General features: G+C 46.2%; 2 protein-coding genes across 5 annotated transcripts in view; one reads left to right on the forward strand and one right to left on the reverse strand.

Moving 5' to 3' along the window:
* The window catches only part of PSMD1 (proteasome 26S subunit, non-ATPase 1), a 150673-nt gene that overhangs the window by 41010 nt on the left and 90723 nt on the right, over positions 1–18940 (forward strand). For all 4 annotated transcript variants that reach the window (XM_032977669.2, XM_076054094.1, XM_076054095.1 and 1 more), the window contains exon 16: positions 71–135. In XM_032977669.2, the coding sequence (XP_032833560.1) occupies positions 71–135 (65 nt within the window). The remainder of the gene's footprint in view (positions 1–70; positions 136–18940) is intronic.
* On the reverse strand, positions 9875–18402 carry HTR2A (5-hydroxytryptamine receptor 2A). The gene is made up of 4 exons (XM_032977670.2): positions 17907–18402; positions 15578–15778; positions 13254–13953; positions 9875–11754 (listed from the first exon to the last, which is right to left on the reverse strand). The coding sequence occupies exons 1-4, from the start codon at positions 18253–18255 to the stop codon at positions 11457–11459; spliced, it is 1548 nt and encodes a 515-aa protein (XP_032833561.1). The 5' UTR covers positions 18256–18402; the 3' UTR covers positions 9875–11456.

Raw genomic sequence — 18940 nt, forward strand, 5'->3', positions numbered from 1 at the left:
GTTCGCTAACAGCAATGGCCCCAACCGCGTGCAAAGCTTAACTCTGTGTGTGTGTTTCCGTGTCCCACAGGTGAGTGACGTGAACGATGATGTCAGGAGGGCGGCTGTGGAGTCCATTGGCTTCATCTTGTTCAGGTAGGAGTCCTGTTGTTGTTGCGTCCTTTCGGCTGTCTCACACGAGTGCAAATATTTGCAGGTGTGAACAATTTTGGGTATGAAATTATCACGTTCTGTGCTTGATTGTAGCCATGTTAATAATGCTATTTATTTATCTATCAAAAGCAGAGGTGGGGAACCTTTTCTTTTACTGAAGGCTGGATAGAATTTTCAAATACATTTGGGAGACCACACATGAACACGTATCTTGCCATTATCCGGCAATAACACTAAATTTAATGTGTGTATGCCGACCGTGTGTAAAGCCGTGCTAACATTATCGGCACAGTGTTGCCTGGTGAAATGTTTCCCTCTCGTACCTGATTAATATAGCCAAGATGCTGTCCATAATGACTAAAGGAGTGGTTTGCACGTGGGAGAAAATTAGTACCCAGAGAAAATCTGCACACACATACTAAGGGGACAGCAGTTAAATGTCCGCAGTGACGGGTTCGGATTCCACTTGCCGCATCATGGTTCGAGTTTTACAAATGTAACATCACCTGCAAACCCCTTCCTATAAATTGCTGTATTACGGTTGTGCAACACCACCTCCAATTAGCGCGGTTGTATATGTACGGTGCGAAAGAAGTTCACAACATACATTCATACATACACCAATCACACCATGAAAATGTGGTGACCTTCGATCGAACAACCTCCATGACCCGCACGGTGTGGGCGAGAAGACCCTCAACCAGAGTCGAACAGGTCCCTGCTGGGTGGGCTGGTAGGACAAGTCTCTGCGCTGTCTATTGCTGATTTTACACCCAACAGCACGAGATTTCACTTCGTTAAAGTATTGAAAGGGGACGGACGGACGGACACATTAATCTATTGCAGGCTGGTACACTCAGTTTACAACTTCGTTCCTACCAGTATTAACCCAAGGGCTGTCCCTGTGCGTGTGCCACCACAGCAGCCTGTTGATTCCAAGTCGTGATCAATGCTAATATTCGTGGCCTGTACTGCACATGCATTGTAAAAAAAAAAAGCTGAGCCGTAAAATTTTAGCGAGATTATTACGTCTGCGATGACTTTAATTGAATGATTAGCGTCACGGCTAATTAATGGGGTTCTCATTCAGTTTCATTAAACCCTACTCTTGTCTTGTATAATTAAACTCGTCACTGTTGTGACTAGCGCGTGTGCTTTTAAATTTGTGCAGTCACAAAAGTTGTATTCCCTCGTGCAAAAAGTTTACAATGCATCAGAAAAACGCACAGGCCACTAAAAAATGCGAGCGTAACAACGTGCACATTTTGGAATTTGAGTTAATTTCTCTCCCCGCAAAGGTTCCCAAAGCATCGCACGTTCCCGTCATCTTGCAGAAACCCCCCCCCCCCCCCCCGTTGTGGCACCTCGTAAATGAACATGATATAAGAGCGACGAAATGAGTGTACGTCAGATCCAAATTAAGATGTGTGTCTCGCTCAGGGCTTGGTCCTGGAGATTTGGTGGGGTCGGGCGCTGTTGGTGATAGGATCAACGTTGGGGTGGGGGGGGGGCGTTCTTACTGTTACGTAAAAGTGACATCATGGAGAGGAGAGGAGCCTATTAGGCCTCGTGACATTGCACACGAGACCTTTCATACTTTAGCAACGGTCTCATTTTGCGCACGGTGGCTCTTGAAATTGGAGTAGTGATTGGCGCATTGATCTGCAAACTCGGTGATCTGAGTTCCATCCCTATGCCAGGTGGAAAATATTCCCCTCTTGGACCCGATTAGAGTGGCTAAGGTGCTTACAGTGATGGATCTATATAGATATTGCCTGCAGGCTGTTTCGAAATGGTAGGCCCTATGTGGCCCCTGAGATTTGTGTTCCTCACCCCTGCTCTGTACTTTTTGCAATGGGAACCAATGAATTTTCATAATTCCTTAATATTGCCATCATTTGAATTGCAAACATTTTTTTACACTTTAACACATCAATTATAACACAGCCATTGACCCCCTGCGTAAAAAGTGACATAACGGAGAGAGGAATCTATTAGACCTTGTGACATTGCACACGAGACCTTTCATTCTTTGGTTAACGGTCTCATTTTGCACGGTGGCTCTTGGAATGTATTGCTGAGCATTGTACACATTTACATTTTCAGTAGTGCTGCAATTTTTTTCCCATCATGCTCTTCAACCATGAATGCCTATTTTTAAAATCATAAACATGATATTTCTTCCTGCTCCATTGAACTAATGTTATTGATGGCTTTGGATTTTTTTACCCATTTTTTAAATGCACTCCAAGTTGAAAATATAAAAGTCGTAAAAAAAACGAACATGAAGTGACGTTTATTTGGGGGGGGGGGGCGGAGAGAAGCGTTTGCTCAAAAGTTCAAAATCCTGAACTGGCACCGCTGAGGTCCTGGGTTTGATTCCAGACATCTGCCTGTGATTAATCCTGATTCTCATCCAGGCAGCCTCCACTGGAGCTATAGACTTAGATCGAAAACGTATTTCTTTATAACTGCTTTTTTTGTATTCTTAGTTTTTTCGGTAAAGTCACGTTGAAGAGAAACAACAAAAGAACAAAATATATATAAAACAATAAAAAATTCTCACGACGTTTCGACCATAACTCAAACTCACCTCGGATTAACGCGGTTGGCTACGTACAGTGCGAAAGAAGGTGGTGTTGGTTCGATCACCAAAGACTGCACTGAATGTGGCTAAATTCCATCTCTTAAGAATTAACGACATCCTTTGATAGAACCAGGAGGGGAAAGTGCTGCCCCCTTACTGCTCGCACTTGAAGGGATTTCAGTTAGCTCTGTGGTATCTACTTCTGTGGGCCATTCTCTTGACTGGAAGGGTTAAACGTGAATCTTTACGCAGGCAGCGCGTGTAGGTTGCGCAGTGTGTGCCTAATCACACGTCAAGCTCTGTGCTGCGGTAAGGCTGCGAGATATTCCTTACGTCTAGTGATTTATGAGAAGCTTCCCAGAACTTTGAACTACTCGAGCATTTCAGAAATACATCACGAGATGGAAGCACCAGGTCACTGCCATTCTGTCACTCTCCCAAGGCCACGCCTGAAGATTTAGTTCCCGCTGCATGGTTGTCCAATCTGCCCTAAATAACACGTAAAGACAAAGATTCCCCCCCCCCCTATAGCCGTAACAGACTGTTGGGGCAAGTGCTGTTGGCGAGTAGCATCTACGAAGGTTGGCGCGGCACGCGATGCGGTGGGTGGGTGGCCGGCACCACGCCCCCAGGGGCGATGTTTACACACACCCCACCAGGTACTCATTTGAGGCCGAGTCAATTTAGAGTGAGGCCCAGAGACCGGCTGAGATAATCGTCACTGGCGTTCGTGGCCGTGGGAGCGGCAATCGCCGTTTTCGGAGTGCCGCACACCAGCCGCTGCACTACCGCTCATCACAATAATACACACAATGCGTTCACATACACATGTAGAAAAGACAAATGTACTACATGCAACCTTATGGCCTGTTGGGAGGAAGTCGTTTAGCGAGTGGCTTTTCAGGCCGAGTACAAGGGGGTGTTTTTGGCTGGCACTACACCAGGACCACCTTTGTCTTCCCAGTATTGATGTTTACACGCTGCACCGGGTACTCGTGTGAGGCTAAAATGGCCTAGGGGGAGGCTCGGGAAAAGTTTGATAACCCTCGCTGCTGTTCTTAGCCACGGACAAGAATTTAACAGGCTCCATAGCGCAGTGTATGGACCATAATGCATTGGGGTCTGCGGATGAAATGCGCCATATAAATTATAATTGTCCCTACTTGCCACTCGCATAGACACACACACTCGCATACCTACCGGGTCAATATGCTTGAGTCACTTCAGGGTTTTAGTCCGCTCATGCATGAGCACTAAAATGGCATGTCTATTTTTATTATTCTTTTGTTTTTATATAATCAGATTTTTTTCTTGGACCCCGGGGCTCTGTTATCTGAACTTAAAACAAACCTTTCTGATGTCATAACATTCTAAAGACTTTTTCAGAAGAGTGGAATTCAACCGAACATTGCATTTCCTTTTTTTCCCCCTTTTCAAAGAGCGTGTGTGCGAATGACGTGATGGAATTAAATGTATCACTGCCCGTTGTGGCATCTTTGGCAAGGTGGAAGGCTCTAATGTTTCCGCTGCTCATTAAGCTTACATATGGACACTGTCCTCTTGACGCAGCATGCCGTGCTGAAGTTATTGCCCTTCGTCGCAGCTGCCTAATTTACATTGTTGTATTCTCTGGTTTTCTGAAATCTCACATTGCTAAGTGCTTAAGTAGCTAGCTCTTCGTTGAAGCTTTTTGGAGGACGTAAAAACTCACTCTAACTTGGAGCATCACACTCATTGAGCGCGTCTCAGTTTAGCTCAACGTGACATTAAAGAGACCAGAATGTACTTTTCCATTTTTTTTGGGGGGGGGGGGTGTTTCCCATGTCTCGGCATGTGATGACATTTTTGGATGTTAATTCCTGAGAATGAGTCGCAAAATAGCATACAGAAACATATTCGATGTACTGTTGGTTGTTGTAACGTTCTTACCCGCCCCTGTTGGACATCTGCGGAAAAAGAGCTTTATAGCTGGTTTAACATGTCGGCTTTCGCGACCATGCCAATTCGGTACGAGTACAGCACACCGGTGTACATCTTGTGTATTTACTCTCCAGTGTGCTGTACTCGTAACGGATTGGCCTGTTCTGTTTACGTGACAAACCTTACTAATTGGCTGTGTCGGGCGGTGGCGGGTTTAACGACACATTTATATATTCTTAGTTTACCGAAAAAACTAAGAATATGAATTACTGCAGTCACGAAAGCTTTAAATCAAAAAGACACATTTATAGTTACGCTATCTAACTCAAAAAAACCTGTATGGGGGCTTTATTGTAGCTCATGCATTCCTCCAGTATAAGTAAGTATTCTGATTCTGATGTCTGCAGTCATCCTCCAAACACAACAATGCCAGTCCACACATGTTGAGCCTTGAAGCAACATCAGAGGCCATTGCCCTGTTTGGGTGAACTCTGTTGCCCTGTCCCACCATCCAGCCCAAATCTGACATCCTCAGATCTTCATCCGTCTGATGATTTTTCGAAGGATGGCCTTCACGGGAAACATTTTGAAATTGGCACTGGTGTACGGCATATTGGGCGCTAATGCTGAAGTGATGCTTCAAGACTCATTTTTCAACTGCGATGGAATGCTGGCCCTGGTTCCACTTTTTCGATGCCGGTACATGGAAAAAGACTGAATGGCTAAATGTGTATCTATATTTAGTTTAATTGTGCTCAATGGAGATTCTAAACAGTCGCACTACAAAGATGTCAGCACGTGAAAAGCAGGAGATTATTTTCAACAATTTATAATGCTGAAGTCAAAGCTTTAACTTGTAAGCTGACACCAACTCTTCTTGCCATCACCGGCATCCACAGACAGGTCTTGATGGATTTCATTGAGGTTGTGTTTAGGGCTCTTACGATTCATGATTCTTAGCCGAGTGGCAAGATGTTATCTATCCCGCCGGGTAATACAGGAGATTGTGGATTCTATCCCGACCCTGACGCCTGTATATTTGGAATTTGCGTGGATTTTACTTCGGATCCTCCGTTTTTTTTTCCTCCACTTTTAGCAACATGCATTTTAGATTATTTAGCTGATTTCCAAAGGATAAGCCACTTAGTTGAGCAATCATTTGTGGCCAGGTTGTTTCTGAAAAAGAGCTATATAGCTCAGTGGGCCTTACTTGGTCAAATATATATTTTTTATAATTTTAACAGTACAGTTTATAACATTTCCCTCTTCTGGTAGTGCCGCATCTTACAACTACGTTTGTTCGACTGCCTGTGTCGGGTATCAAACTTATGTTGCCAAATTCATAGCGCAGTGCATTCTCAACTGTGCCCCCACCGCTCCACGCTATTATTATGTGATTAGCATAATTTATATACACTGTAAATAAGCGATTCTTATAGGCACATTTTGATGGATGTTTCATGCACCTAAGAATCAATATTAATTGATGAATCGATGCATCATTACCTAAGCTAGCTTCTGCCTGACCTTGATGTATTTGGACACATCGCCCAGCTAAGCTAATCTTATTGATAAATCTCCGGTCTCGGTTTAGTGCCTGGTATTAATGCTGTGATAAGCATAGGTGACATAGGCAGTTTAACCTAGGACGTCATAAATCGCCGTGAAACCACCATCGTAGACTACGCTGCATATTGTTGTGTGTTACTCGTCATCCGGTTAATTTGATAGTATATTGCAAGAAGTGATCAGAATCGGGATATTTATACTGGAGGAATCCGATGAGCTATGAAGCTCTTTTTCACAGATTTGCGGTCGGGGCGGGTCAGAACGTTACAACAACAAATAGTATAAAAAGACGATAGGTTTGCAAAGTGTAGGAAATGTAAGCAAATCACACAAAAAAAACGAAACCGTTTTTATTTTACCAGGTAAAGCCCACTAAGTTATTAGCTTTTTTTCAGAAGCGACCTGGCCACAATTGATAGCTCAACGAAGTGGATTATCACGTGGAAATTTATAGCATCCAGATAACCTAAATAATGATGATCCATCCAACGATGGTCGGGTTTATTGTGGTATGTTTACGCATAAATGTCCCTTCTTTTACAAGGAGAGTCTCACTGTGTGTCAGAAGACGTTTTAAAAGATGTTTCTGCATTTCCACGCTTGACGTTTTTTTTTAACTAGTACTTTGCATTTGGAGTAGTGATTGGCACATTCATCTACAAACTTGGTTACCTGAGTTCCATCTCTGTGCCAGGTGGAAAATATTCCCCCCTTGTACCCGATTAGAGTGGCTACGGTGCTTACAGTGACAGATCTATATATATTACCTGCAGGCTGTGTCGAAATGGTAGGCCCTATGTGCTCTGTACTTTTTGCAATGGAAACCAATTAATTTTCATTATTTCTTAATATTGCCATAATTTAAATTATAGTCTTAGCTGAGCTGTAATTTTCTCTGGAACATTCCAAGTTTTATACCTCAAACTGCATACATGTTTTGTTACACTTTAACACATCAATTATTACACAGCCATTAACGTCCTGCATTTCAAACATACATTTTTTTGCTCAATTTTTATTGTCATACATTAACACGACCCTTCCACTCTCAGAACGTGTTGTGTTTATCATTACGGCACTGTTTGATTGCGTCACGGCAGTGTATTTACACGAGCCAGTTTCAATACCTAACGGTGATCGTACAATACGTGACGATGCAGAATGCGCGGAACACAATAACATCTTCATCAGAATACTCTGAGCGAAAGGCATGCGAATTTGTGTTGACCAAAGAAGGGTATTTTTTTTTGCATGTGCATGCTCCCGTTTGTGTTCTTGTCAGTGGAACAATGCTGCTGTGTTGGAGCAGTCGTACGACTTTGTATGCCGCTTGGCATCGGGGGAAACGCACGTTGCGTTCGGTCATTGAACTCCAGCAAGCGGCAGACGGTGTAGGTCAGGGGCAGGGAACCGTGTCCTTAATTAGGGTCCGAACAGGACTTCGAACTTATATTCCTGGGCCGCACACTTAACACACAGCAGCAGCATTATCCAATAATAATGCAAAAAAGTAACTTGCATGTCGAGGCCTTTGCAGTGACATGAGTGACCATGCGTGCTGACATTACAAAAACGGTGTTGCCACGTTGAAAATATTCTCCTCCAGTACTCGACCAGTGCGGCTTCAGACTCTTTCATACACGGTTGCGTAGAATTTGCGGGTTGTTTGGAAGTGGCTTGCAATGCGGCTTAAAGTTTGCGGACGGAGTAAGAGTATACCCCCCACCCCATAGTCCAGTGGTTCCCCACTCCTGATTGCAGGGGGAGACCTGTGTTGAACAGAGCCCCATTCTAAATACAGTTTTACATTATTGCCCCATAGCATGTGGTGAGATGGAGCCACCCCAGCTTTGAACATTTTTTTTAGCAGAAACTGCATATCAATATTGTGTGAAGTATGCAGAGAGAGTGAATACAGGTGTCTTGGCTTCAACGTAGTCCGATCATCTCTGTAAAGAATCTAATTATAATCCACTGGCCCAAGAGCCATGACTCGGATCGTTCTTCAGTGCCTAAATTAATGTACGCACATAAAATTGAAGCAGATACATTGGTCTTACTGAAGGCTCTATTAAATTAGTCTTCCTTATGTACACGTTTGTTTCCCTCTTGATCATTTTTTTAATCCGAGCGTTTTTTAATCCAACGAGCGAAAAGTTGTTCTCATCTCCTTTGCAGTCCCTGGAGCCTCCCAACAGATATTCCTGTGACAGGAACCAGTTGATCCATTGCACAATTGGTGTTGATTCTCATACCCAAAGTAGTGCCAGCTCAGCAAGTGGTACCTAATTGTGTACCATCCCTGGAGGAACGAATATGATTATGATGATATTGACTCTGGCCAGGAGTTCAACTCATCAGCTTCTTGGTAGGATCCCAGGTGTCTCTTCGTTGAGGCCATTGTTTATCAACAACCCCCGCGTTTGTATTGTCCAGCAGGTCGTAACAACAAAATACTTCGATGGCAGCTGTTTATTTTTGTTGTGCGTTAAATTACCCCAAAGTCCTTCGGTTGGTTTTATACGACGGTTTGATTTGTAGATGTTCCTCGTGTGATATATCCACGCGCTTGTGCACGTGTTGCACCCTAGACCTTGCTCTTAACATCCTTTTTTTGCTGGCAAGCTACCGGGGAGGCTTGTTTGTTGAGTGCAGAAAAAAATCCCACTCGCGTATGCGTGCAATCGTGATCGCTCGCGGATCCGTTGATGAATTAAAAAAAAATGTCCAAGCCGTAGCAAAGACGCATTGGGTCTCGCGGTTAGAAATTGTGTTCAGCAGATGACGGCTTCCTCCGCTTGCAATGCTGTGAATTTTTTTTAAATACGTATAAAAGCTATCCACCGATTTTTCATAGACCGGTAAAACAAATGTTCTCTCCCTGCTCAGACCATAAACTTGTCGGCCGACACGAAGTGGAATGGGCGGTTTAGTATTTTGCCATTGCGTTGTGTCGCAAATTGGGAGTGTATTAAAATCCCCTTTGTTACGTGGTTAATCGCTTAATAGAACATTGTTTTAAGTTGCATCAAAACTCAAAGCGAATTCGACGCTTAAAAGTTGATGGAATTATGTTGCATCATTGGTGTTGTGATGTCTTGAGTGAACATATCATGGGACCTCCTTTGCTAGCACCAAAATATGAGAATAGTTTTTTCCCCCCTTTTTTCTGGCAACAAAACAGCGGTGTTAAGTTGTTAAAACACCAAACTGAAACCTTTTACAAGGAATCATGTCTGCATTAACCACAATACTTGTGGTCAGAATGCAAACAAAAAACATACTCTGAATATATGCATTGTCTTTGAAACTGATTGGTCCACACCAGAGAGCTTTCTTTTGGGAAAAGGGGAAAAACCTATTCTCATATTTTGGTACTGGCAAAGGAGGTCCCATGATGTGGCTGCTCACCCCGAGCTCTCATTACTCAGGTAGTGGCATTGTCTTTGAGCTGTACGCCTTTTGGCGTCCTCTGGTCTAGCACCGTTATGAGACGAGGCTCAAAAGAAAGCTGTCTCTGGTGTGGACCAATCAGTTTCAAAGACAATGCATATATTATCAGTGTTTTTTGTTTGCATTCTGACCACAAACATTGTGGCTAATGCAGAAATGATTCCTTGTAAAAGGTTTCAGTTTGGTGTTTTAACAACTTAACACCTATTCTTAGTTTTTTCGGTAAAACTAAGAATATGAATTACTGCAGTCACGAAAGCTTTAAATCAAAACTTAACACCTGTTTTTGTTGCCGGAAAAACCTATGGAGTGAACATGTGAACACTTTTATTATTTTTGGTGTAATAGTAAATTCTTTAAACTACATAGTAGTTGTACTCAAAGCTTGTATTGGTACTGTAATCACTGTTTTATTTTTGGGTCATTTGCATAAAATATTAAAATAAATCAATAAAATAGATTGTCGGGGAAAAAGTTATATTTTCAAATTAATCTGTCATTGGCCTTTAAAACTAGGTAAGAGTCCATTGAGGCAGAACAATTTTTATGGTTTATAATTGATTTAATTTAAAAGCCAACTTGTTATGCATGAACGTGCCTTTTTGAGATGGAGAATTTCCTGTCAAACCTGATCGTTTGTCAATGGCACTGGGTTCTCAACAGGACGCTGTCAGATTCAAAAGCTGGGGGGGTGGAGGCGTATTGGTGAAGAATTTACATTTTTACTGTCTTCTCAGAGCCAGATTGGCATTTCTTGCCACTTAGTGGCCTGACAGGTAGGGATGATGAAGGTGGAGTTTTAGGCCTTTGAGCCAATGTCTCATCTTGATTAAAACATGTTTTTGCCGGACTCGGTGGCAAACCTGGAGCACGCCTCTTGTTTGCAGGGTTTTCGGCAATTTTTCACCGCTTGGTTACAGCCGTGAGATTCCCCCGGCTTGATACAAATTGAAATCGCACGTGGAATTTCGTGAGCTCATTTTTACAGGCGTGAGCGGGCTTCATTGTTGTCGCGAACGTCGCCAAGATCGTCCGTTGGCACTTCCACAAAGAGTTGTCATCCTCATCCGCCATTCGAGATGTTCAGCTCTGTAAGAAAATCAAGAGTTGAGTAATAACATCAAAACTGAAGACCGATGCAGTGGCTTTCCAATTTCTTTTTGACTGCAATTTGTGGTTTAACCAAAGCGAGGCTACAGAGCTTTTCTGATGCTGTGGAGGTTTTATATTATTGCCTTTTTAGGTCACGCAACTTGAGTCTCAATGCTCTCAGCACATTCAACTTTCTCTTTTAATTTTTTGTTTCCCTACTTAAGCTTCAAGGCTGTGCTTGGGATCTTTGGACAATTCCTTTTGTATTGTTTGCTTGCGAGAAGGAATCGCGACGCCCGGTTGAAAACTTTGGGGATGCGAGAGGCGTTAACCCTTCAACGCATGTCGGCTCCATATCCACACCCAGCCTGGATCACCGGCTCCAATCTTCGCATGAGCCACCGCACCTAGACTCCACTTTGCTCGACTGCAGATGTGCATTGTCCACCACCTCTGCGATATGCATCGCAGCAGTGGCAGCAGCAGCAGCGGCAGCACAGCTGTTGAAGCTCCTAGGCGTTATACACGGTTGGACCAGACGGAGTCGGAACGCTTCGCACATCCCGGCAATGTGGGGCAGAACCTCCTGGACTTGGCTACTGTAGCCCACGCCGGCGGAAGGCAGCATCCTTAACGATCCGGCTCCTGCTGCAAGCCGCAGCTGAGTTTTGTGCAGCGATGGTTACACGCGGCTGTCCGCCACGGCGCTCGCGCTGACGGAGCCACTTCCGCCTCGCGTGATGGCGGCGGCGTCTCCGTCTCGCTCGGGACCGGCGGGAAGCTGGCGCCCGTTGGGGGAGCGAGCGTTGCCGATGAGGCTGTGGAGGGAGTACGAGGAGCTGAATCCCGGCGTGGACGACGACGGCACGAGGCTGTCACGCGCCGAGGCCAGCATGGACGCGTTGTGCGACGGCTCGCGGTTCATGCCGCGCGACGCCGCCGCAGCGTTCTGCGGCGTCTTGAAGTTGCACGCGATGTACCTGGCGGAGAGGGTAAAAAATAAGAGATGAATATGCATCGCTGCAGTTTGCTTGGCCACGCCGCTGCCGGTGGAAGGGTCTCCTACGAGTGGGAGCTGCTCGAGATGGCCTAGGTCTACTCTTCAATGCTGGCTGCGCATCTTTGAAAGGGGTGCCTGGGGAAATCCCATGCATTTGGGAAGAGCATGGATAAACTCTGCGAGGATTTCCTACGACAAGCCTACTTGATATACTGCCTGCTATAGGGCACCTCGTTGTCCAGCCATGTCCGCATTGCCTTTTTTTCACTGTTATTTTAAAATCTGATATTACCCCAGACTAATGAAAGAGTCCATGGGGTGAAAATAATGCGAGTGTTATTAAACATGTCCTTTTGATGTAATGGAAGCTGTATATTTAAATGTGCTCGTTCAATTGTTTTGATTGGGAGATTGAAAATGTGTCTAAAAAAAAAAGAAATTATTGTAATTGTCTGACAATTACCACCAGATATGTGGCGAAGCTTACATTGCAAGGGGGAGTTGTCATTTAAATAATAATGGCACGGTTATTTTTTTAATCTTTTAATCGTTTTCAATTAAGTTTATGATTTCATTAAATGATTTGAACTCCTCTTTCAACCAGGAATGCTCATTTTCTACCCGTGTATTTCTGTATTTCACGACCCAGCAAGTGGCCAGTGGCATTAATGAAGTAAAAAAAACCATTGCACGATGTAGCCTCGGCCAGCGGCGTGACCAAGCCAACTGCGGCGCTGCATATTCGCCTCTTTTATTTTTCACCCTCTCCGCCAGGTACATCGCGTGCAATGTCAGTCCTTCCTAAAAAAAAAACAGCTAGATCACTGTTTTCAATTATCTGGCTAAGGTGAAATGCATTCAGGCCACACAACACTCCGAGGAAATCCACTACACTCCATTGAATCGGGAGTTCGGGGGTCAATCACTCCACCCTCACTGCAGACGTTTACCCTCATGGCGCAAACATTGACAGACGTTACATTTTTTTAATTGCACTTTTCTTCCCGATCAAACAGCCCAGGACCTGTTGTGAATTTTCATTGCCGTTTAGCTCGCCAGTGTGTTTTTTTGTCAGTGCCGCGCGTCGTTCTGCACGGGTGTGCAGAGGATGCCCGTGAGTTTCTTTTCGAGCGTGATTTTGCGTTCGTGCTGAACGACGCCTAGCGAGAGCGGTAACCACAACCGGGAAAAAAACGTGTCGGACAGCTGTGGAGCATGACCGCGAAAAAACCTTACGCTTTGCAAATCGGATCTTCAACTCGTAAATTATTGACGGGAATATTGAAATGCTGAAATGCTGAGGTTGGGGTACGTACGTTTAACTTGTTTTGCGCCGTACGTAGCCAACCGTGCCTATCCGAGGTGCGGTATCGACTTGGTTGGAATGCTTTCGACTAGCAAGAAGACCTTTCGAAACATGCGGGCGCGAAGAAAAAGCACTTGCGGGAACGTCTCCGTAACGCAATCGCGGAAACGCACCTTGCGAAGGCCTGCCTGTACGTGCGGTTGAAGAGCGTGTAGACGAGCGGGTTGACTCCGGACGAGACGTACCCCACCCACACGAAGACGTCGAGCAGCGCCGCCATGGCGTGCCTGTTGCACGCGTCCGCGGGGCACAGGGCCGACAGCACGTTTGTGATGAAGAACGGGCACCACATCCCGACGAACAGCAGGAAGACGATGCCGAGCACCTTGGAGGCACGCTGCTCATTGGTTATCGCCTGCATCGTCCGCTTCTGCGACGGCGTCACGCTCCTGCTCTTAGCGCGGCCCGCCCTGTGCGGCAAGAGGGCGGCTTCGGGAGGCGCGGAGACCCCGTCGAGGGCCGACAATGCGACGTGGGGCCCCCCGCCCGGGAGGCCAACGGCTTCGGGCGGTGTCGCGGACGTGAGCGAGGTCGCACGGCCGCGGCCGTGGTTGTTGTTGCCTCCGCCGCTGCTGTAACTGCTGCTGTAGCTGCTGGAGTTTGAGCAGCCGTTCATGCCCTCGCAGAGCAACGCCTGTTGCCTGAGCACGCGCGTCGTGGACACGTAGCTCGCCACCATGATGATGAGCGGCAGGAAGAAGGAGCTCAGAGAGCCGTAGATGATGAAGTCGGAGATGTTCATTTGGCAGCTGCCGTCCGTGTACACGTAGGCGAGGTCCTGCAGGCCCAGGACTGGCACCGGCATTGAAATGCCTGATGCGGGAGCGCAAAATGGGAGGCACTTAAAGGCCGCGTGCAATAATATAAAATGAAACTTTTGTGAATAATTCTAGGGGCGCAGTGGAGCGGTGGTGGAAGTGCAGTGAGAACTGCGCTACCCGAGTTGAATTCGATCGACCACCATGATCAACGCGACTAACTGAACAAAGGCTTTCATCCAGCAGTGGATTGATGAAGCGCTGTATAGCACACGTAGGATTGACTATATAGCAGTGCGTCTGAGCAGGCAATGTGTGCCAACCTTCGTGAAACGGTGTTGGGGTCTAGCTCCTTGCTCCAGCCACTGTTTAAAAAAAAAAACAGATGCTTCGGGCCGGTAAAAACAATTGGCACCGTTTAACTTAGCGTTCTCTAATTTTATGATGAACACTTGGGAAATGTAAATCTTTCAAATCTTCTTGTCACTTATCAGGAGATGCTGTGCTCATACAAGAGGCCCTCTTAATCGCTGGGACAATGCAAGTCTTGTCATTTTATCAGCAGTAGTGCAAACTTGCTTCAACTCACTGCATTTTTTTCATACCGTAACGAATGAGTGTGTGAATTAACTTTATCGCAGGAATATATTTAAATAACACGAGGCAGGCCAATATCTGATTTTTTCCTTTTTACTTTGTAAGGCCCACTGAGCTATGTAGCTCTTTTTCAGAAGCGACCTGGCCACAAATGATCGCGAATCGAAGTGGCTTATGTGGAAATGTAGAGCAGCCAAATATTCTAAACGCATGTTGATTATAAATCTAGAGGGAAAAACCGGAGGACCCGGAGAAAAATCCACATGACCACGGGGGAGAAAGACATGCAACCTCCAAATATAGAGCAGGCGTCAGGGTTGGAATCGAACCCACGACCTCCTGTCCACCAGGCGAGGTACTTAACATCTCTATGCCACTGTCGCGCCCCAATCCATGATGACGACTGACACTTGCTGTTCAAAAGCACTGCTGCCCTCGCCGAAAGGCAATAAAAGAAACCCCACAACACACCCGTCAATTACATTCATCGGCACGTTTGTTTCGGGCAATGGGCCTTGGCGGCACATGTGGAAAAGGGTCAGTTATGTGCTATGAAGAAGGGCCCATTGCTCAAGGCCACACAGCGTGATCTTTGTGCTTGTGCACCACTGCCAACGCGGGGATCACCAAATCCGTCGCTTGCCAGAAGATAGTACGGCCTGTTATCCTATAACGCGGTGGGTCGTTGCGTGCCTGGAGAAGACCGGGTTGTGGGATAATGGCCTTGCGATAAATAATATAATATGGAGTGAAGCACGGTGTCACAATAACCCGTGAGATGCGTAACGCAGGCTGGACAAAGACATTAGGCGCCTGGGTGTAGCATCTACAAGGCGATGCTAGGCCAAGGCAGCCGTATGACCACCCATTCCGACTCGCGCGACATAGTCGTGTTCACTCAATTGCGTTGTTATTCAGTTCACGCCCACTTTGTCAAAAAATGTGTTTCCTCGTACATTCATCACGTTGTATCCAATTCGCGTTATGAAAACGCGGTGTTATCGGAGGACAAGCTGTATTTTGAGTTTAGCGCTGATGCTTGGATGCGAGTGATTTGCACCATGAATAACAAGACTACTTACCAACGGATATTACCCAGACTGCGAGGATTTTAAGCAAGGCTTTGGTCCGGGAGTTGAATCGACTGTGCTCAATCGGCTTCTTGATGGCGATGTAGCGGTCCAGGGAGATTGCGCACAGGTGCATGATGGACGCGGTAGAGAAAAGCACGTCCAGGTAAATCCACACGGGGCACAGAGACAGTGGAAGTGGCCACTTGAAGCCTGTGAGCAAAATAATCGATGTGAATTAGGGCTGGCACGGTTGGGTGTGCCCGTAGCTCTTAAAAAACTTCACCAAGATATATTTTCCCTTTTGTTATTTGAAAGTTATCGTTATTCTTGCATTTATGTTTACGTAAACATAGCATGCAGGTGAGACCAATGACAGACATTTTATTAACTTCTCTCTACTAGAGGAAGGGCCTCCACTCGATTGGACTTATTTTTTGACCTGCTCGGCCGCAACGACCAGACATTTTGGAATTACTTCAGAATTACTTCACCTCGCCATACGTGATCTGCCGAATGACTGACTAGTGTACTCATTCATAGTGCTGGGTGGACGGAAGCTGGGGGGCAGGGGATCGAATCAAACCGATCACCTCAGGATTTCAGGACGGTGCTGAGCATGACAATTCCTGGCATCGTCCCCCCCGCAACTCCACGTTGGCCGCTGTTCAGTCTACCTTGTGTTGGCAACCACAGCCGAGACGAATTGGAAGTTATTTTACACGCATCAATTGCGCGCACGCATTTCCATCAGCCTTAGGCGGCGGTTAATTTTTTTTATTTTTTTTGACTGCCAAAGAGGTCGAGGGGTCTAAGACGCTTCATTAAATGTCGGCGGCACCTCTTTAATTGATTACGAGCTAATGGCACAATTTTGAACACGGAGCGCACGAATGCTCGCGGTGTACATCGGTAACGCCCGGAAGATCCATTGTGGGCCATGTTTGATTAAACTAGTACACAGATGGCTTTGCCTAATTAATGGATGTCGCCTGTTTGCTGGGGCACAGGAGAGTGAAAGATATTAAGATGGGGTGATCTCTCCGAAGCTGCTATGACTGCCTGTATCATAACCGCAGACCAACCCATTTTGCCCGTTCCACGACACCTAACAACGTTACCAGCCACTCCATCCACAAAGATACCCTAATTTTAATTAATTTTCGAGTCACTCATTCTTGGTTAGGGCGCATTAAGGCTTTGCTAGTTGGAAGCACGCGCACATTTGTCCTTGGAAATTGCAAATGTCGCTGTGCTCTTTAAATAATTTGTACAGGTCCCGTGGCCTACATTCTATTCGATTGAAAATCAGTCCTGTGTTCTTGTGACATTATTGCACGGATTAGTTTTGTAGAGGGGCACTGTGAAGAAAAGACATCCCGTGTTGCCCTAAATTAACTGCCCGCAATAAATAACATTTCTCCTGAAGCCGAACAGGACTCCCATCGCAAACCTGCTGCTTGTAACCTAACACAAATTCCATGTTTGAAAGGATTTTAAACAGTAAATAAATGAGAGCCACGAGCAGCAGTTAGGAAAATGAATTACTGTGCACGCCACGAGGTTGACTCCGAAAGACGCGAGAGGCGGTAGTTTCGTGCCTGCGGGAATTTGTGTACTTTGCGCGCACGCGTTTGCGAGCGTGCGCGCACGCGCGTGTGCATGTGAGGAAATTTGCCTGTCCGATTCATTTACTGCACACACTGGGAAGCATAAATAACGGACGGTGCCTCTTGGCAGAGCAAAGCACTCGTGCTAAGAGCGTCCCTTTTAAGGTGTCGGCCGCATTACTTATTGCAGTTATGAGGCGGTTGGCCATGACTCCCGCGCAGAAATGTATGGCTGCATGGCGCGTGACAAGTGCCAGACCATCATTTTAGCAGAACGACGGATCTTTGCAGCAAAAAAAAAAACAACTCTATTTGAGGCTCTATTAAAATAAATGCCTCCTCTCTTTTATACTTTCAAACTTTTGGTTGACAGAGTTGATGCGTTAGCTCTGTCTTTCTGTCTCTGTAATCGGGGGAAGGGCATGACAATTCCCGTAGATAATCCAATATGAACAAAATTTAGCATGAAGTATTTTTGTCATTTGGGTCTTGCCCAAAAGAAAATTGGCCAAATTGGCAAAGGATTGCCCAAATTTGCCTTGCTAGTCAAGGCGGATGCGATCATTCGTGTGTCATCGTGATATAATGTAATTGTCATCTTCCAACATAGAGTTTCTTTATTGGCCATCAGCCCTGGTTATTATATCAACAAACCCTCAAAAGCGATGCCGCATCTGCTGAGGTGTGTGTGTAAGCAGGGGGGGGGTCGTAGGCGGCGGTGACAGCCTCACCGTATAGGATGTTGAGCAGCGAGATGGGCATGACTAGGATGCCCACCAGCATGTCCGCTACGGCGAGCGACATGAGAAAGTAGTTGGTGGCCGTCTGAAGCTTCTTCTCGAGCGACACGGCGAGGATGACCAGAACATTGCCGGCAATGGTCAGGAACACCACCACGAAGAGCAGCAGCACGGGCAGGTTCAGGTGGCCCACGCCCTTGCGCAGATCCACGGAGATGTTGCCCCCGCTGCCGTTGACGACGGATGCCGTCTCCCCGGCCGTCGCGTCCAGCCAGCCCGCCGGCCGCTGCCTTCCGGCGGACACGTTCGCCAGCGCCTCCGGCTCGCCGCTCGCCTGCATGACTGCCGGCCGCCGTCCTCGCCGACGATTTTATTTACGCCCCGGCTGCGCGGGGAAGCTGGAGCGCCCGTCGGAATCGCTGCGCCAGCGTGCCATTTGACGAGCGGGCGATGGTGCCCCCGTGTCTCTTTTTTGACGGGGGGGGGGGTGGGGGTGGGGGGTCTCGGATCGTGCTCGCAGTTTGAAGATTTTGGCCGTCGATGCGGTGCGTTGCTGCGTCGCCGAGGCTAGGTTTTTGGAAACCTTGAAGGTTACGTTTCCACTGATGTTATGTTTTTATTTTTTTGTTATTCTCATTGGGTAAGTTTTTTTTAATCATCACGTAGCGCATTTTAATTAGTGTAAGCGTATGCGCTCAGCGGTCTCTCAAAAAGCTGTTCTCCGTGCGATTAATAAATTGTATAGTAGCTGCCAAAAAGGGAATGTGTTTTTATTTTACATGCAGAAACGGGTTTTGGTGGGCAGTGGAGAAAAATATCTCGCTGCATTTTTGAGATGACATAAGAAACCACGTACGTTGTGCGTGGGAGAGGAGAGGGGACTGATCTTAGACGGCACTTCAACGATCCTGAGCGCTCCTTAATTGACGAAACGATTGTTGTTTACAAGGAGCGCTGCCCTTTTATTTCACACGGACGCTTTCTGATGTTGGGCACCCTCAAGTGCGTGTTATTGTATCCAGTTG

This window comes from Petromyzon marinus, chromosome 64 (genome assembly GCF_048934315.1).
Source record: "Petromyzon marinus isolate PM22_M1 ecotype Great Lakes invasive population chromosome 64, UKy_Petmar_22M1.pri1.0, whole genome shotgun sequence".
NCBI lineage: Eukaryota > Metazoa > Chordata > Hyperoartia > Petromyzontiformes > Petromyzontidae > Petromyzon > Petromyzon marinus.

Bases quoted from the DNA above. Each gene is read 5' to 3' on its own strand.
- HTR2A (XM_032977670.2), bottom strand. From the start codon at position 18,255: ATGCAGGCGAGCGGCGAGCCGGAGGCGCTGGCGAACGTGTCCGCCGGA. The intron at 13,954-15,577 runs GTAAGTAGTCTT...CTCCCGCATCAG, and splicing joins AGTCTGGGTAATATCCGTTG to GCATTTCAATGCCGGTGCCA. The intron at 11,755-13,253 runs GTGCGTTTCCGC...CCTCTCCGCCAG, and splicing joins TACAGGCAGGCCTTCGCAAG to GTACATCGCGTGCAACTTCA.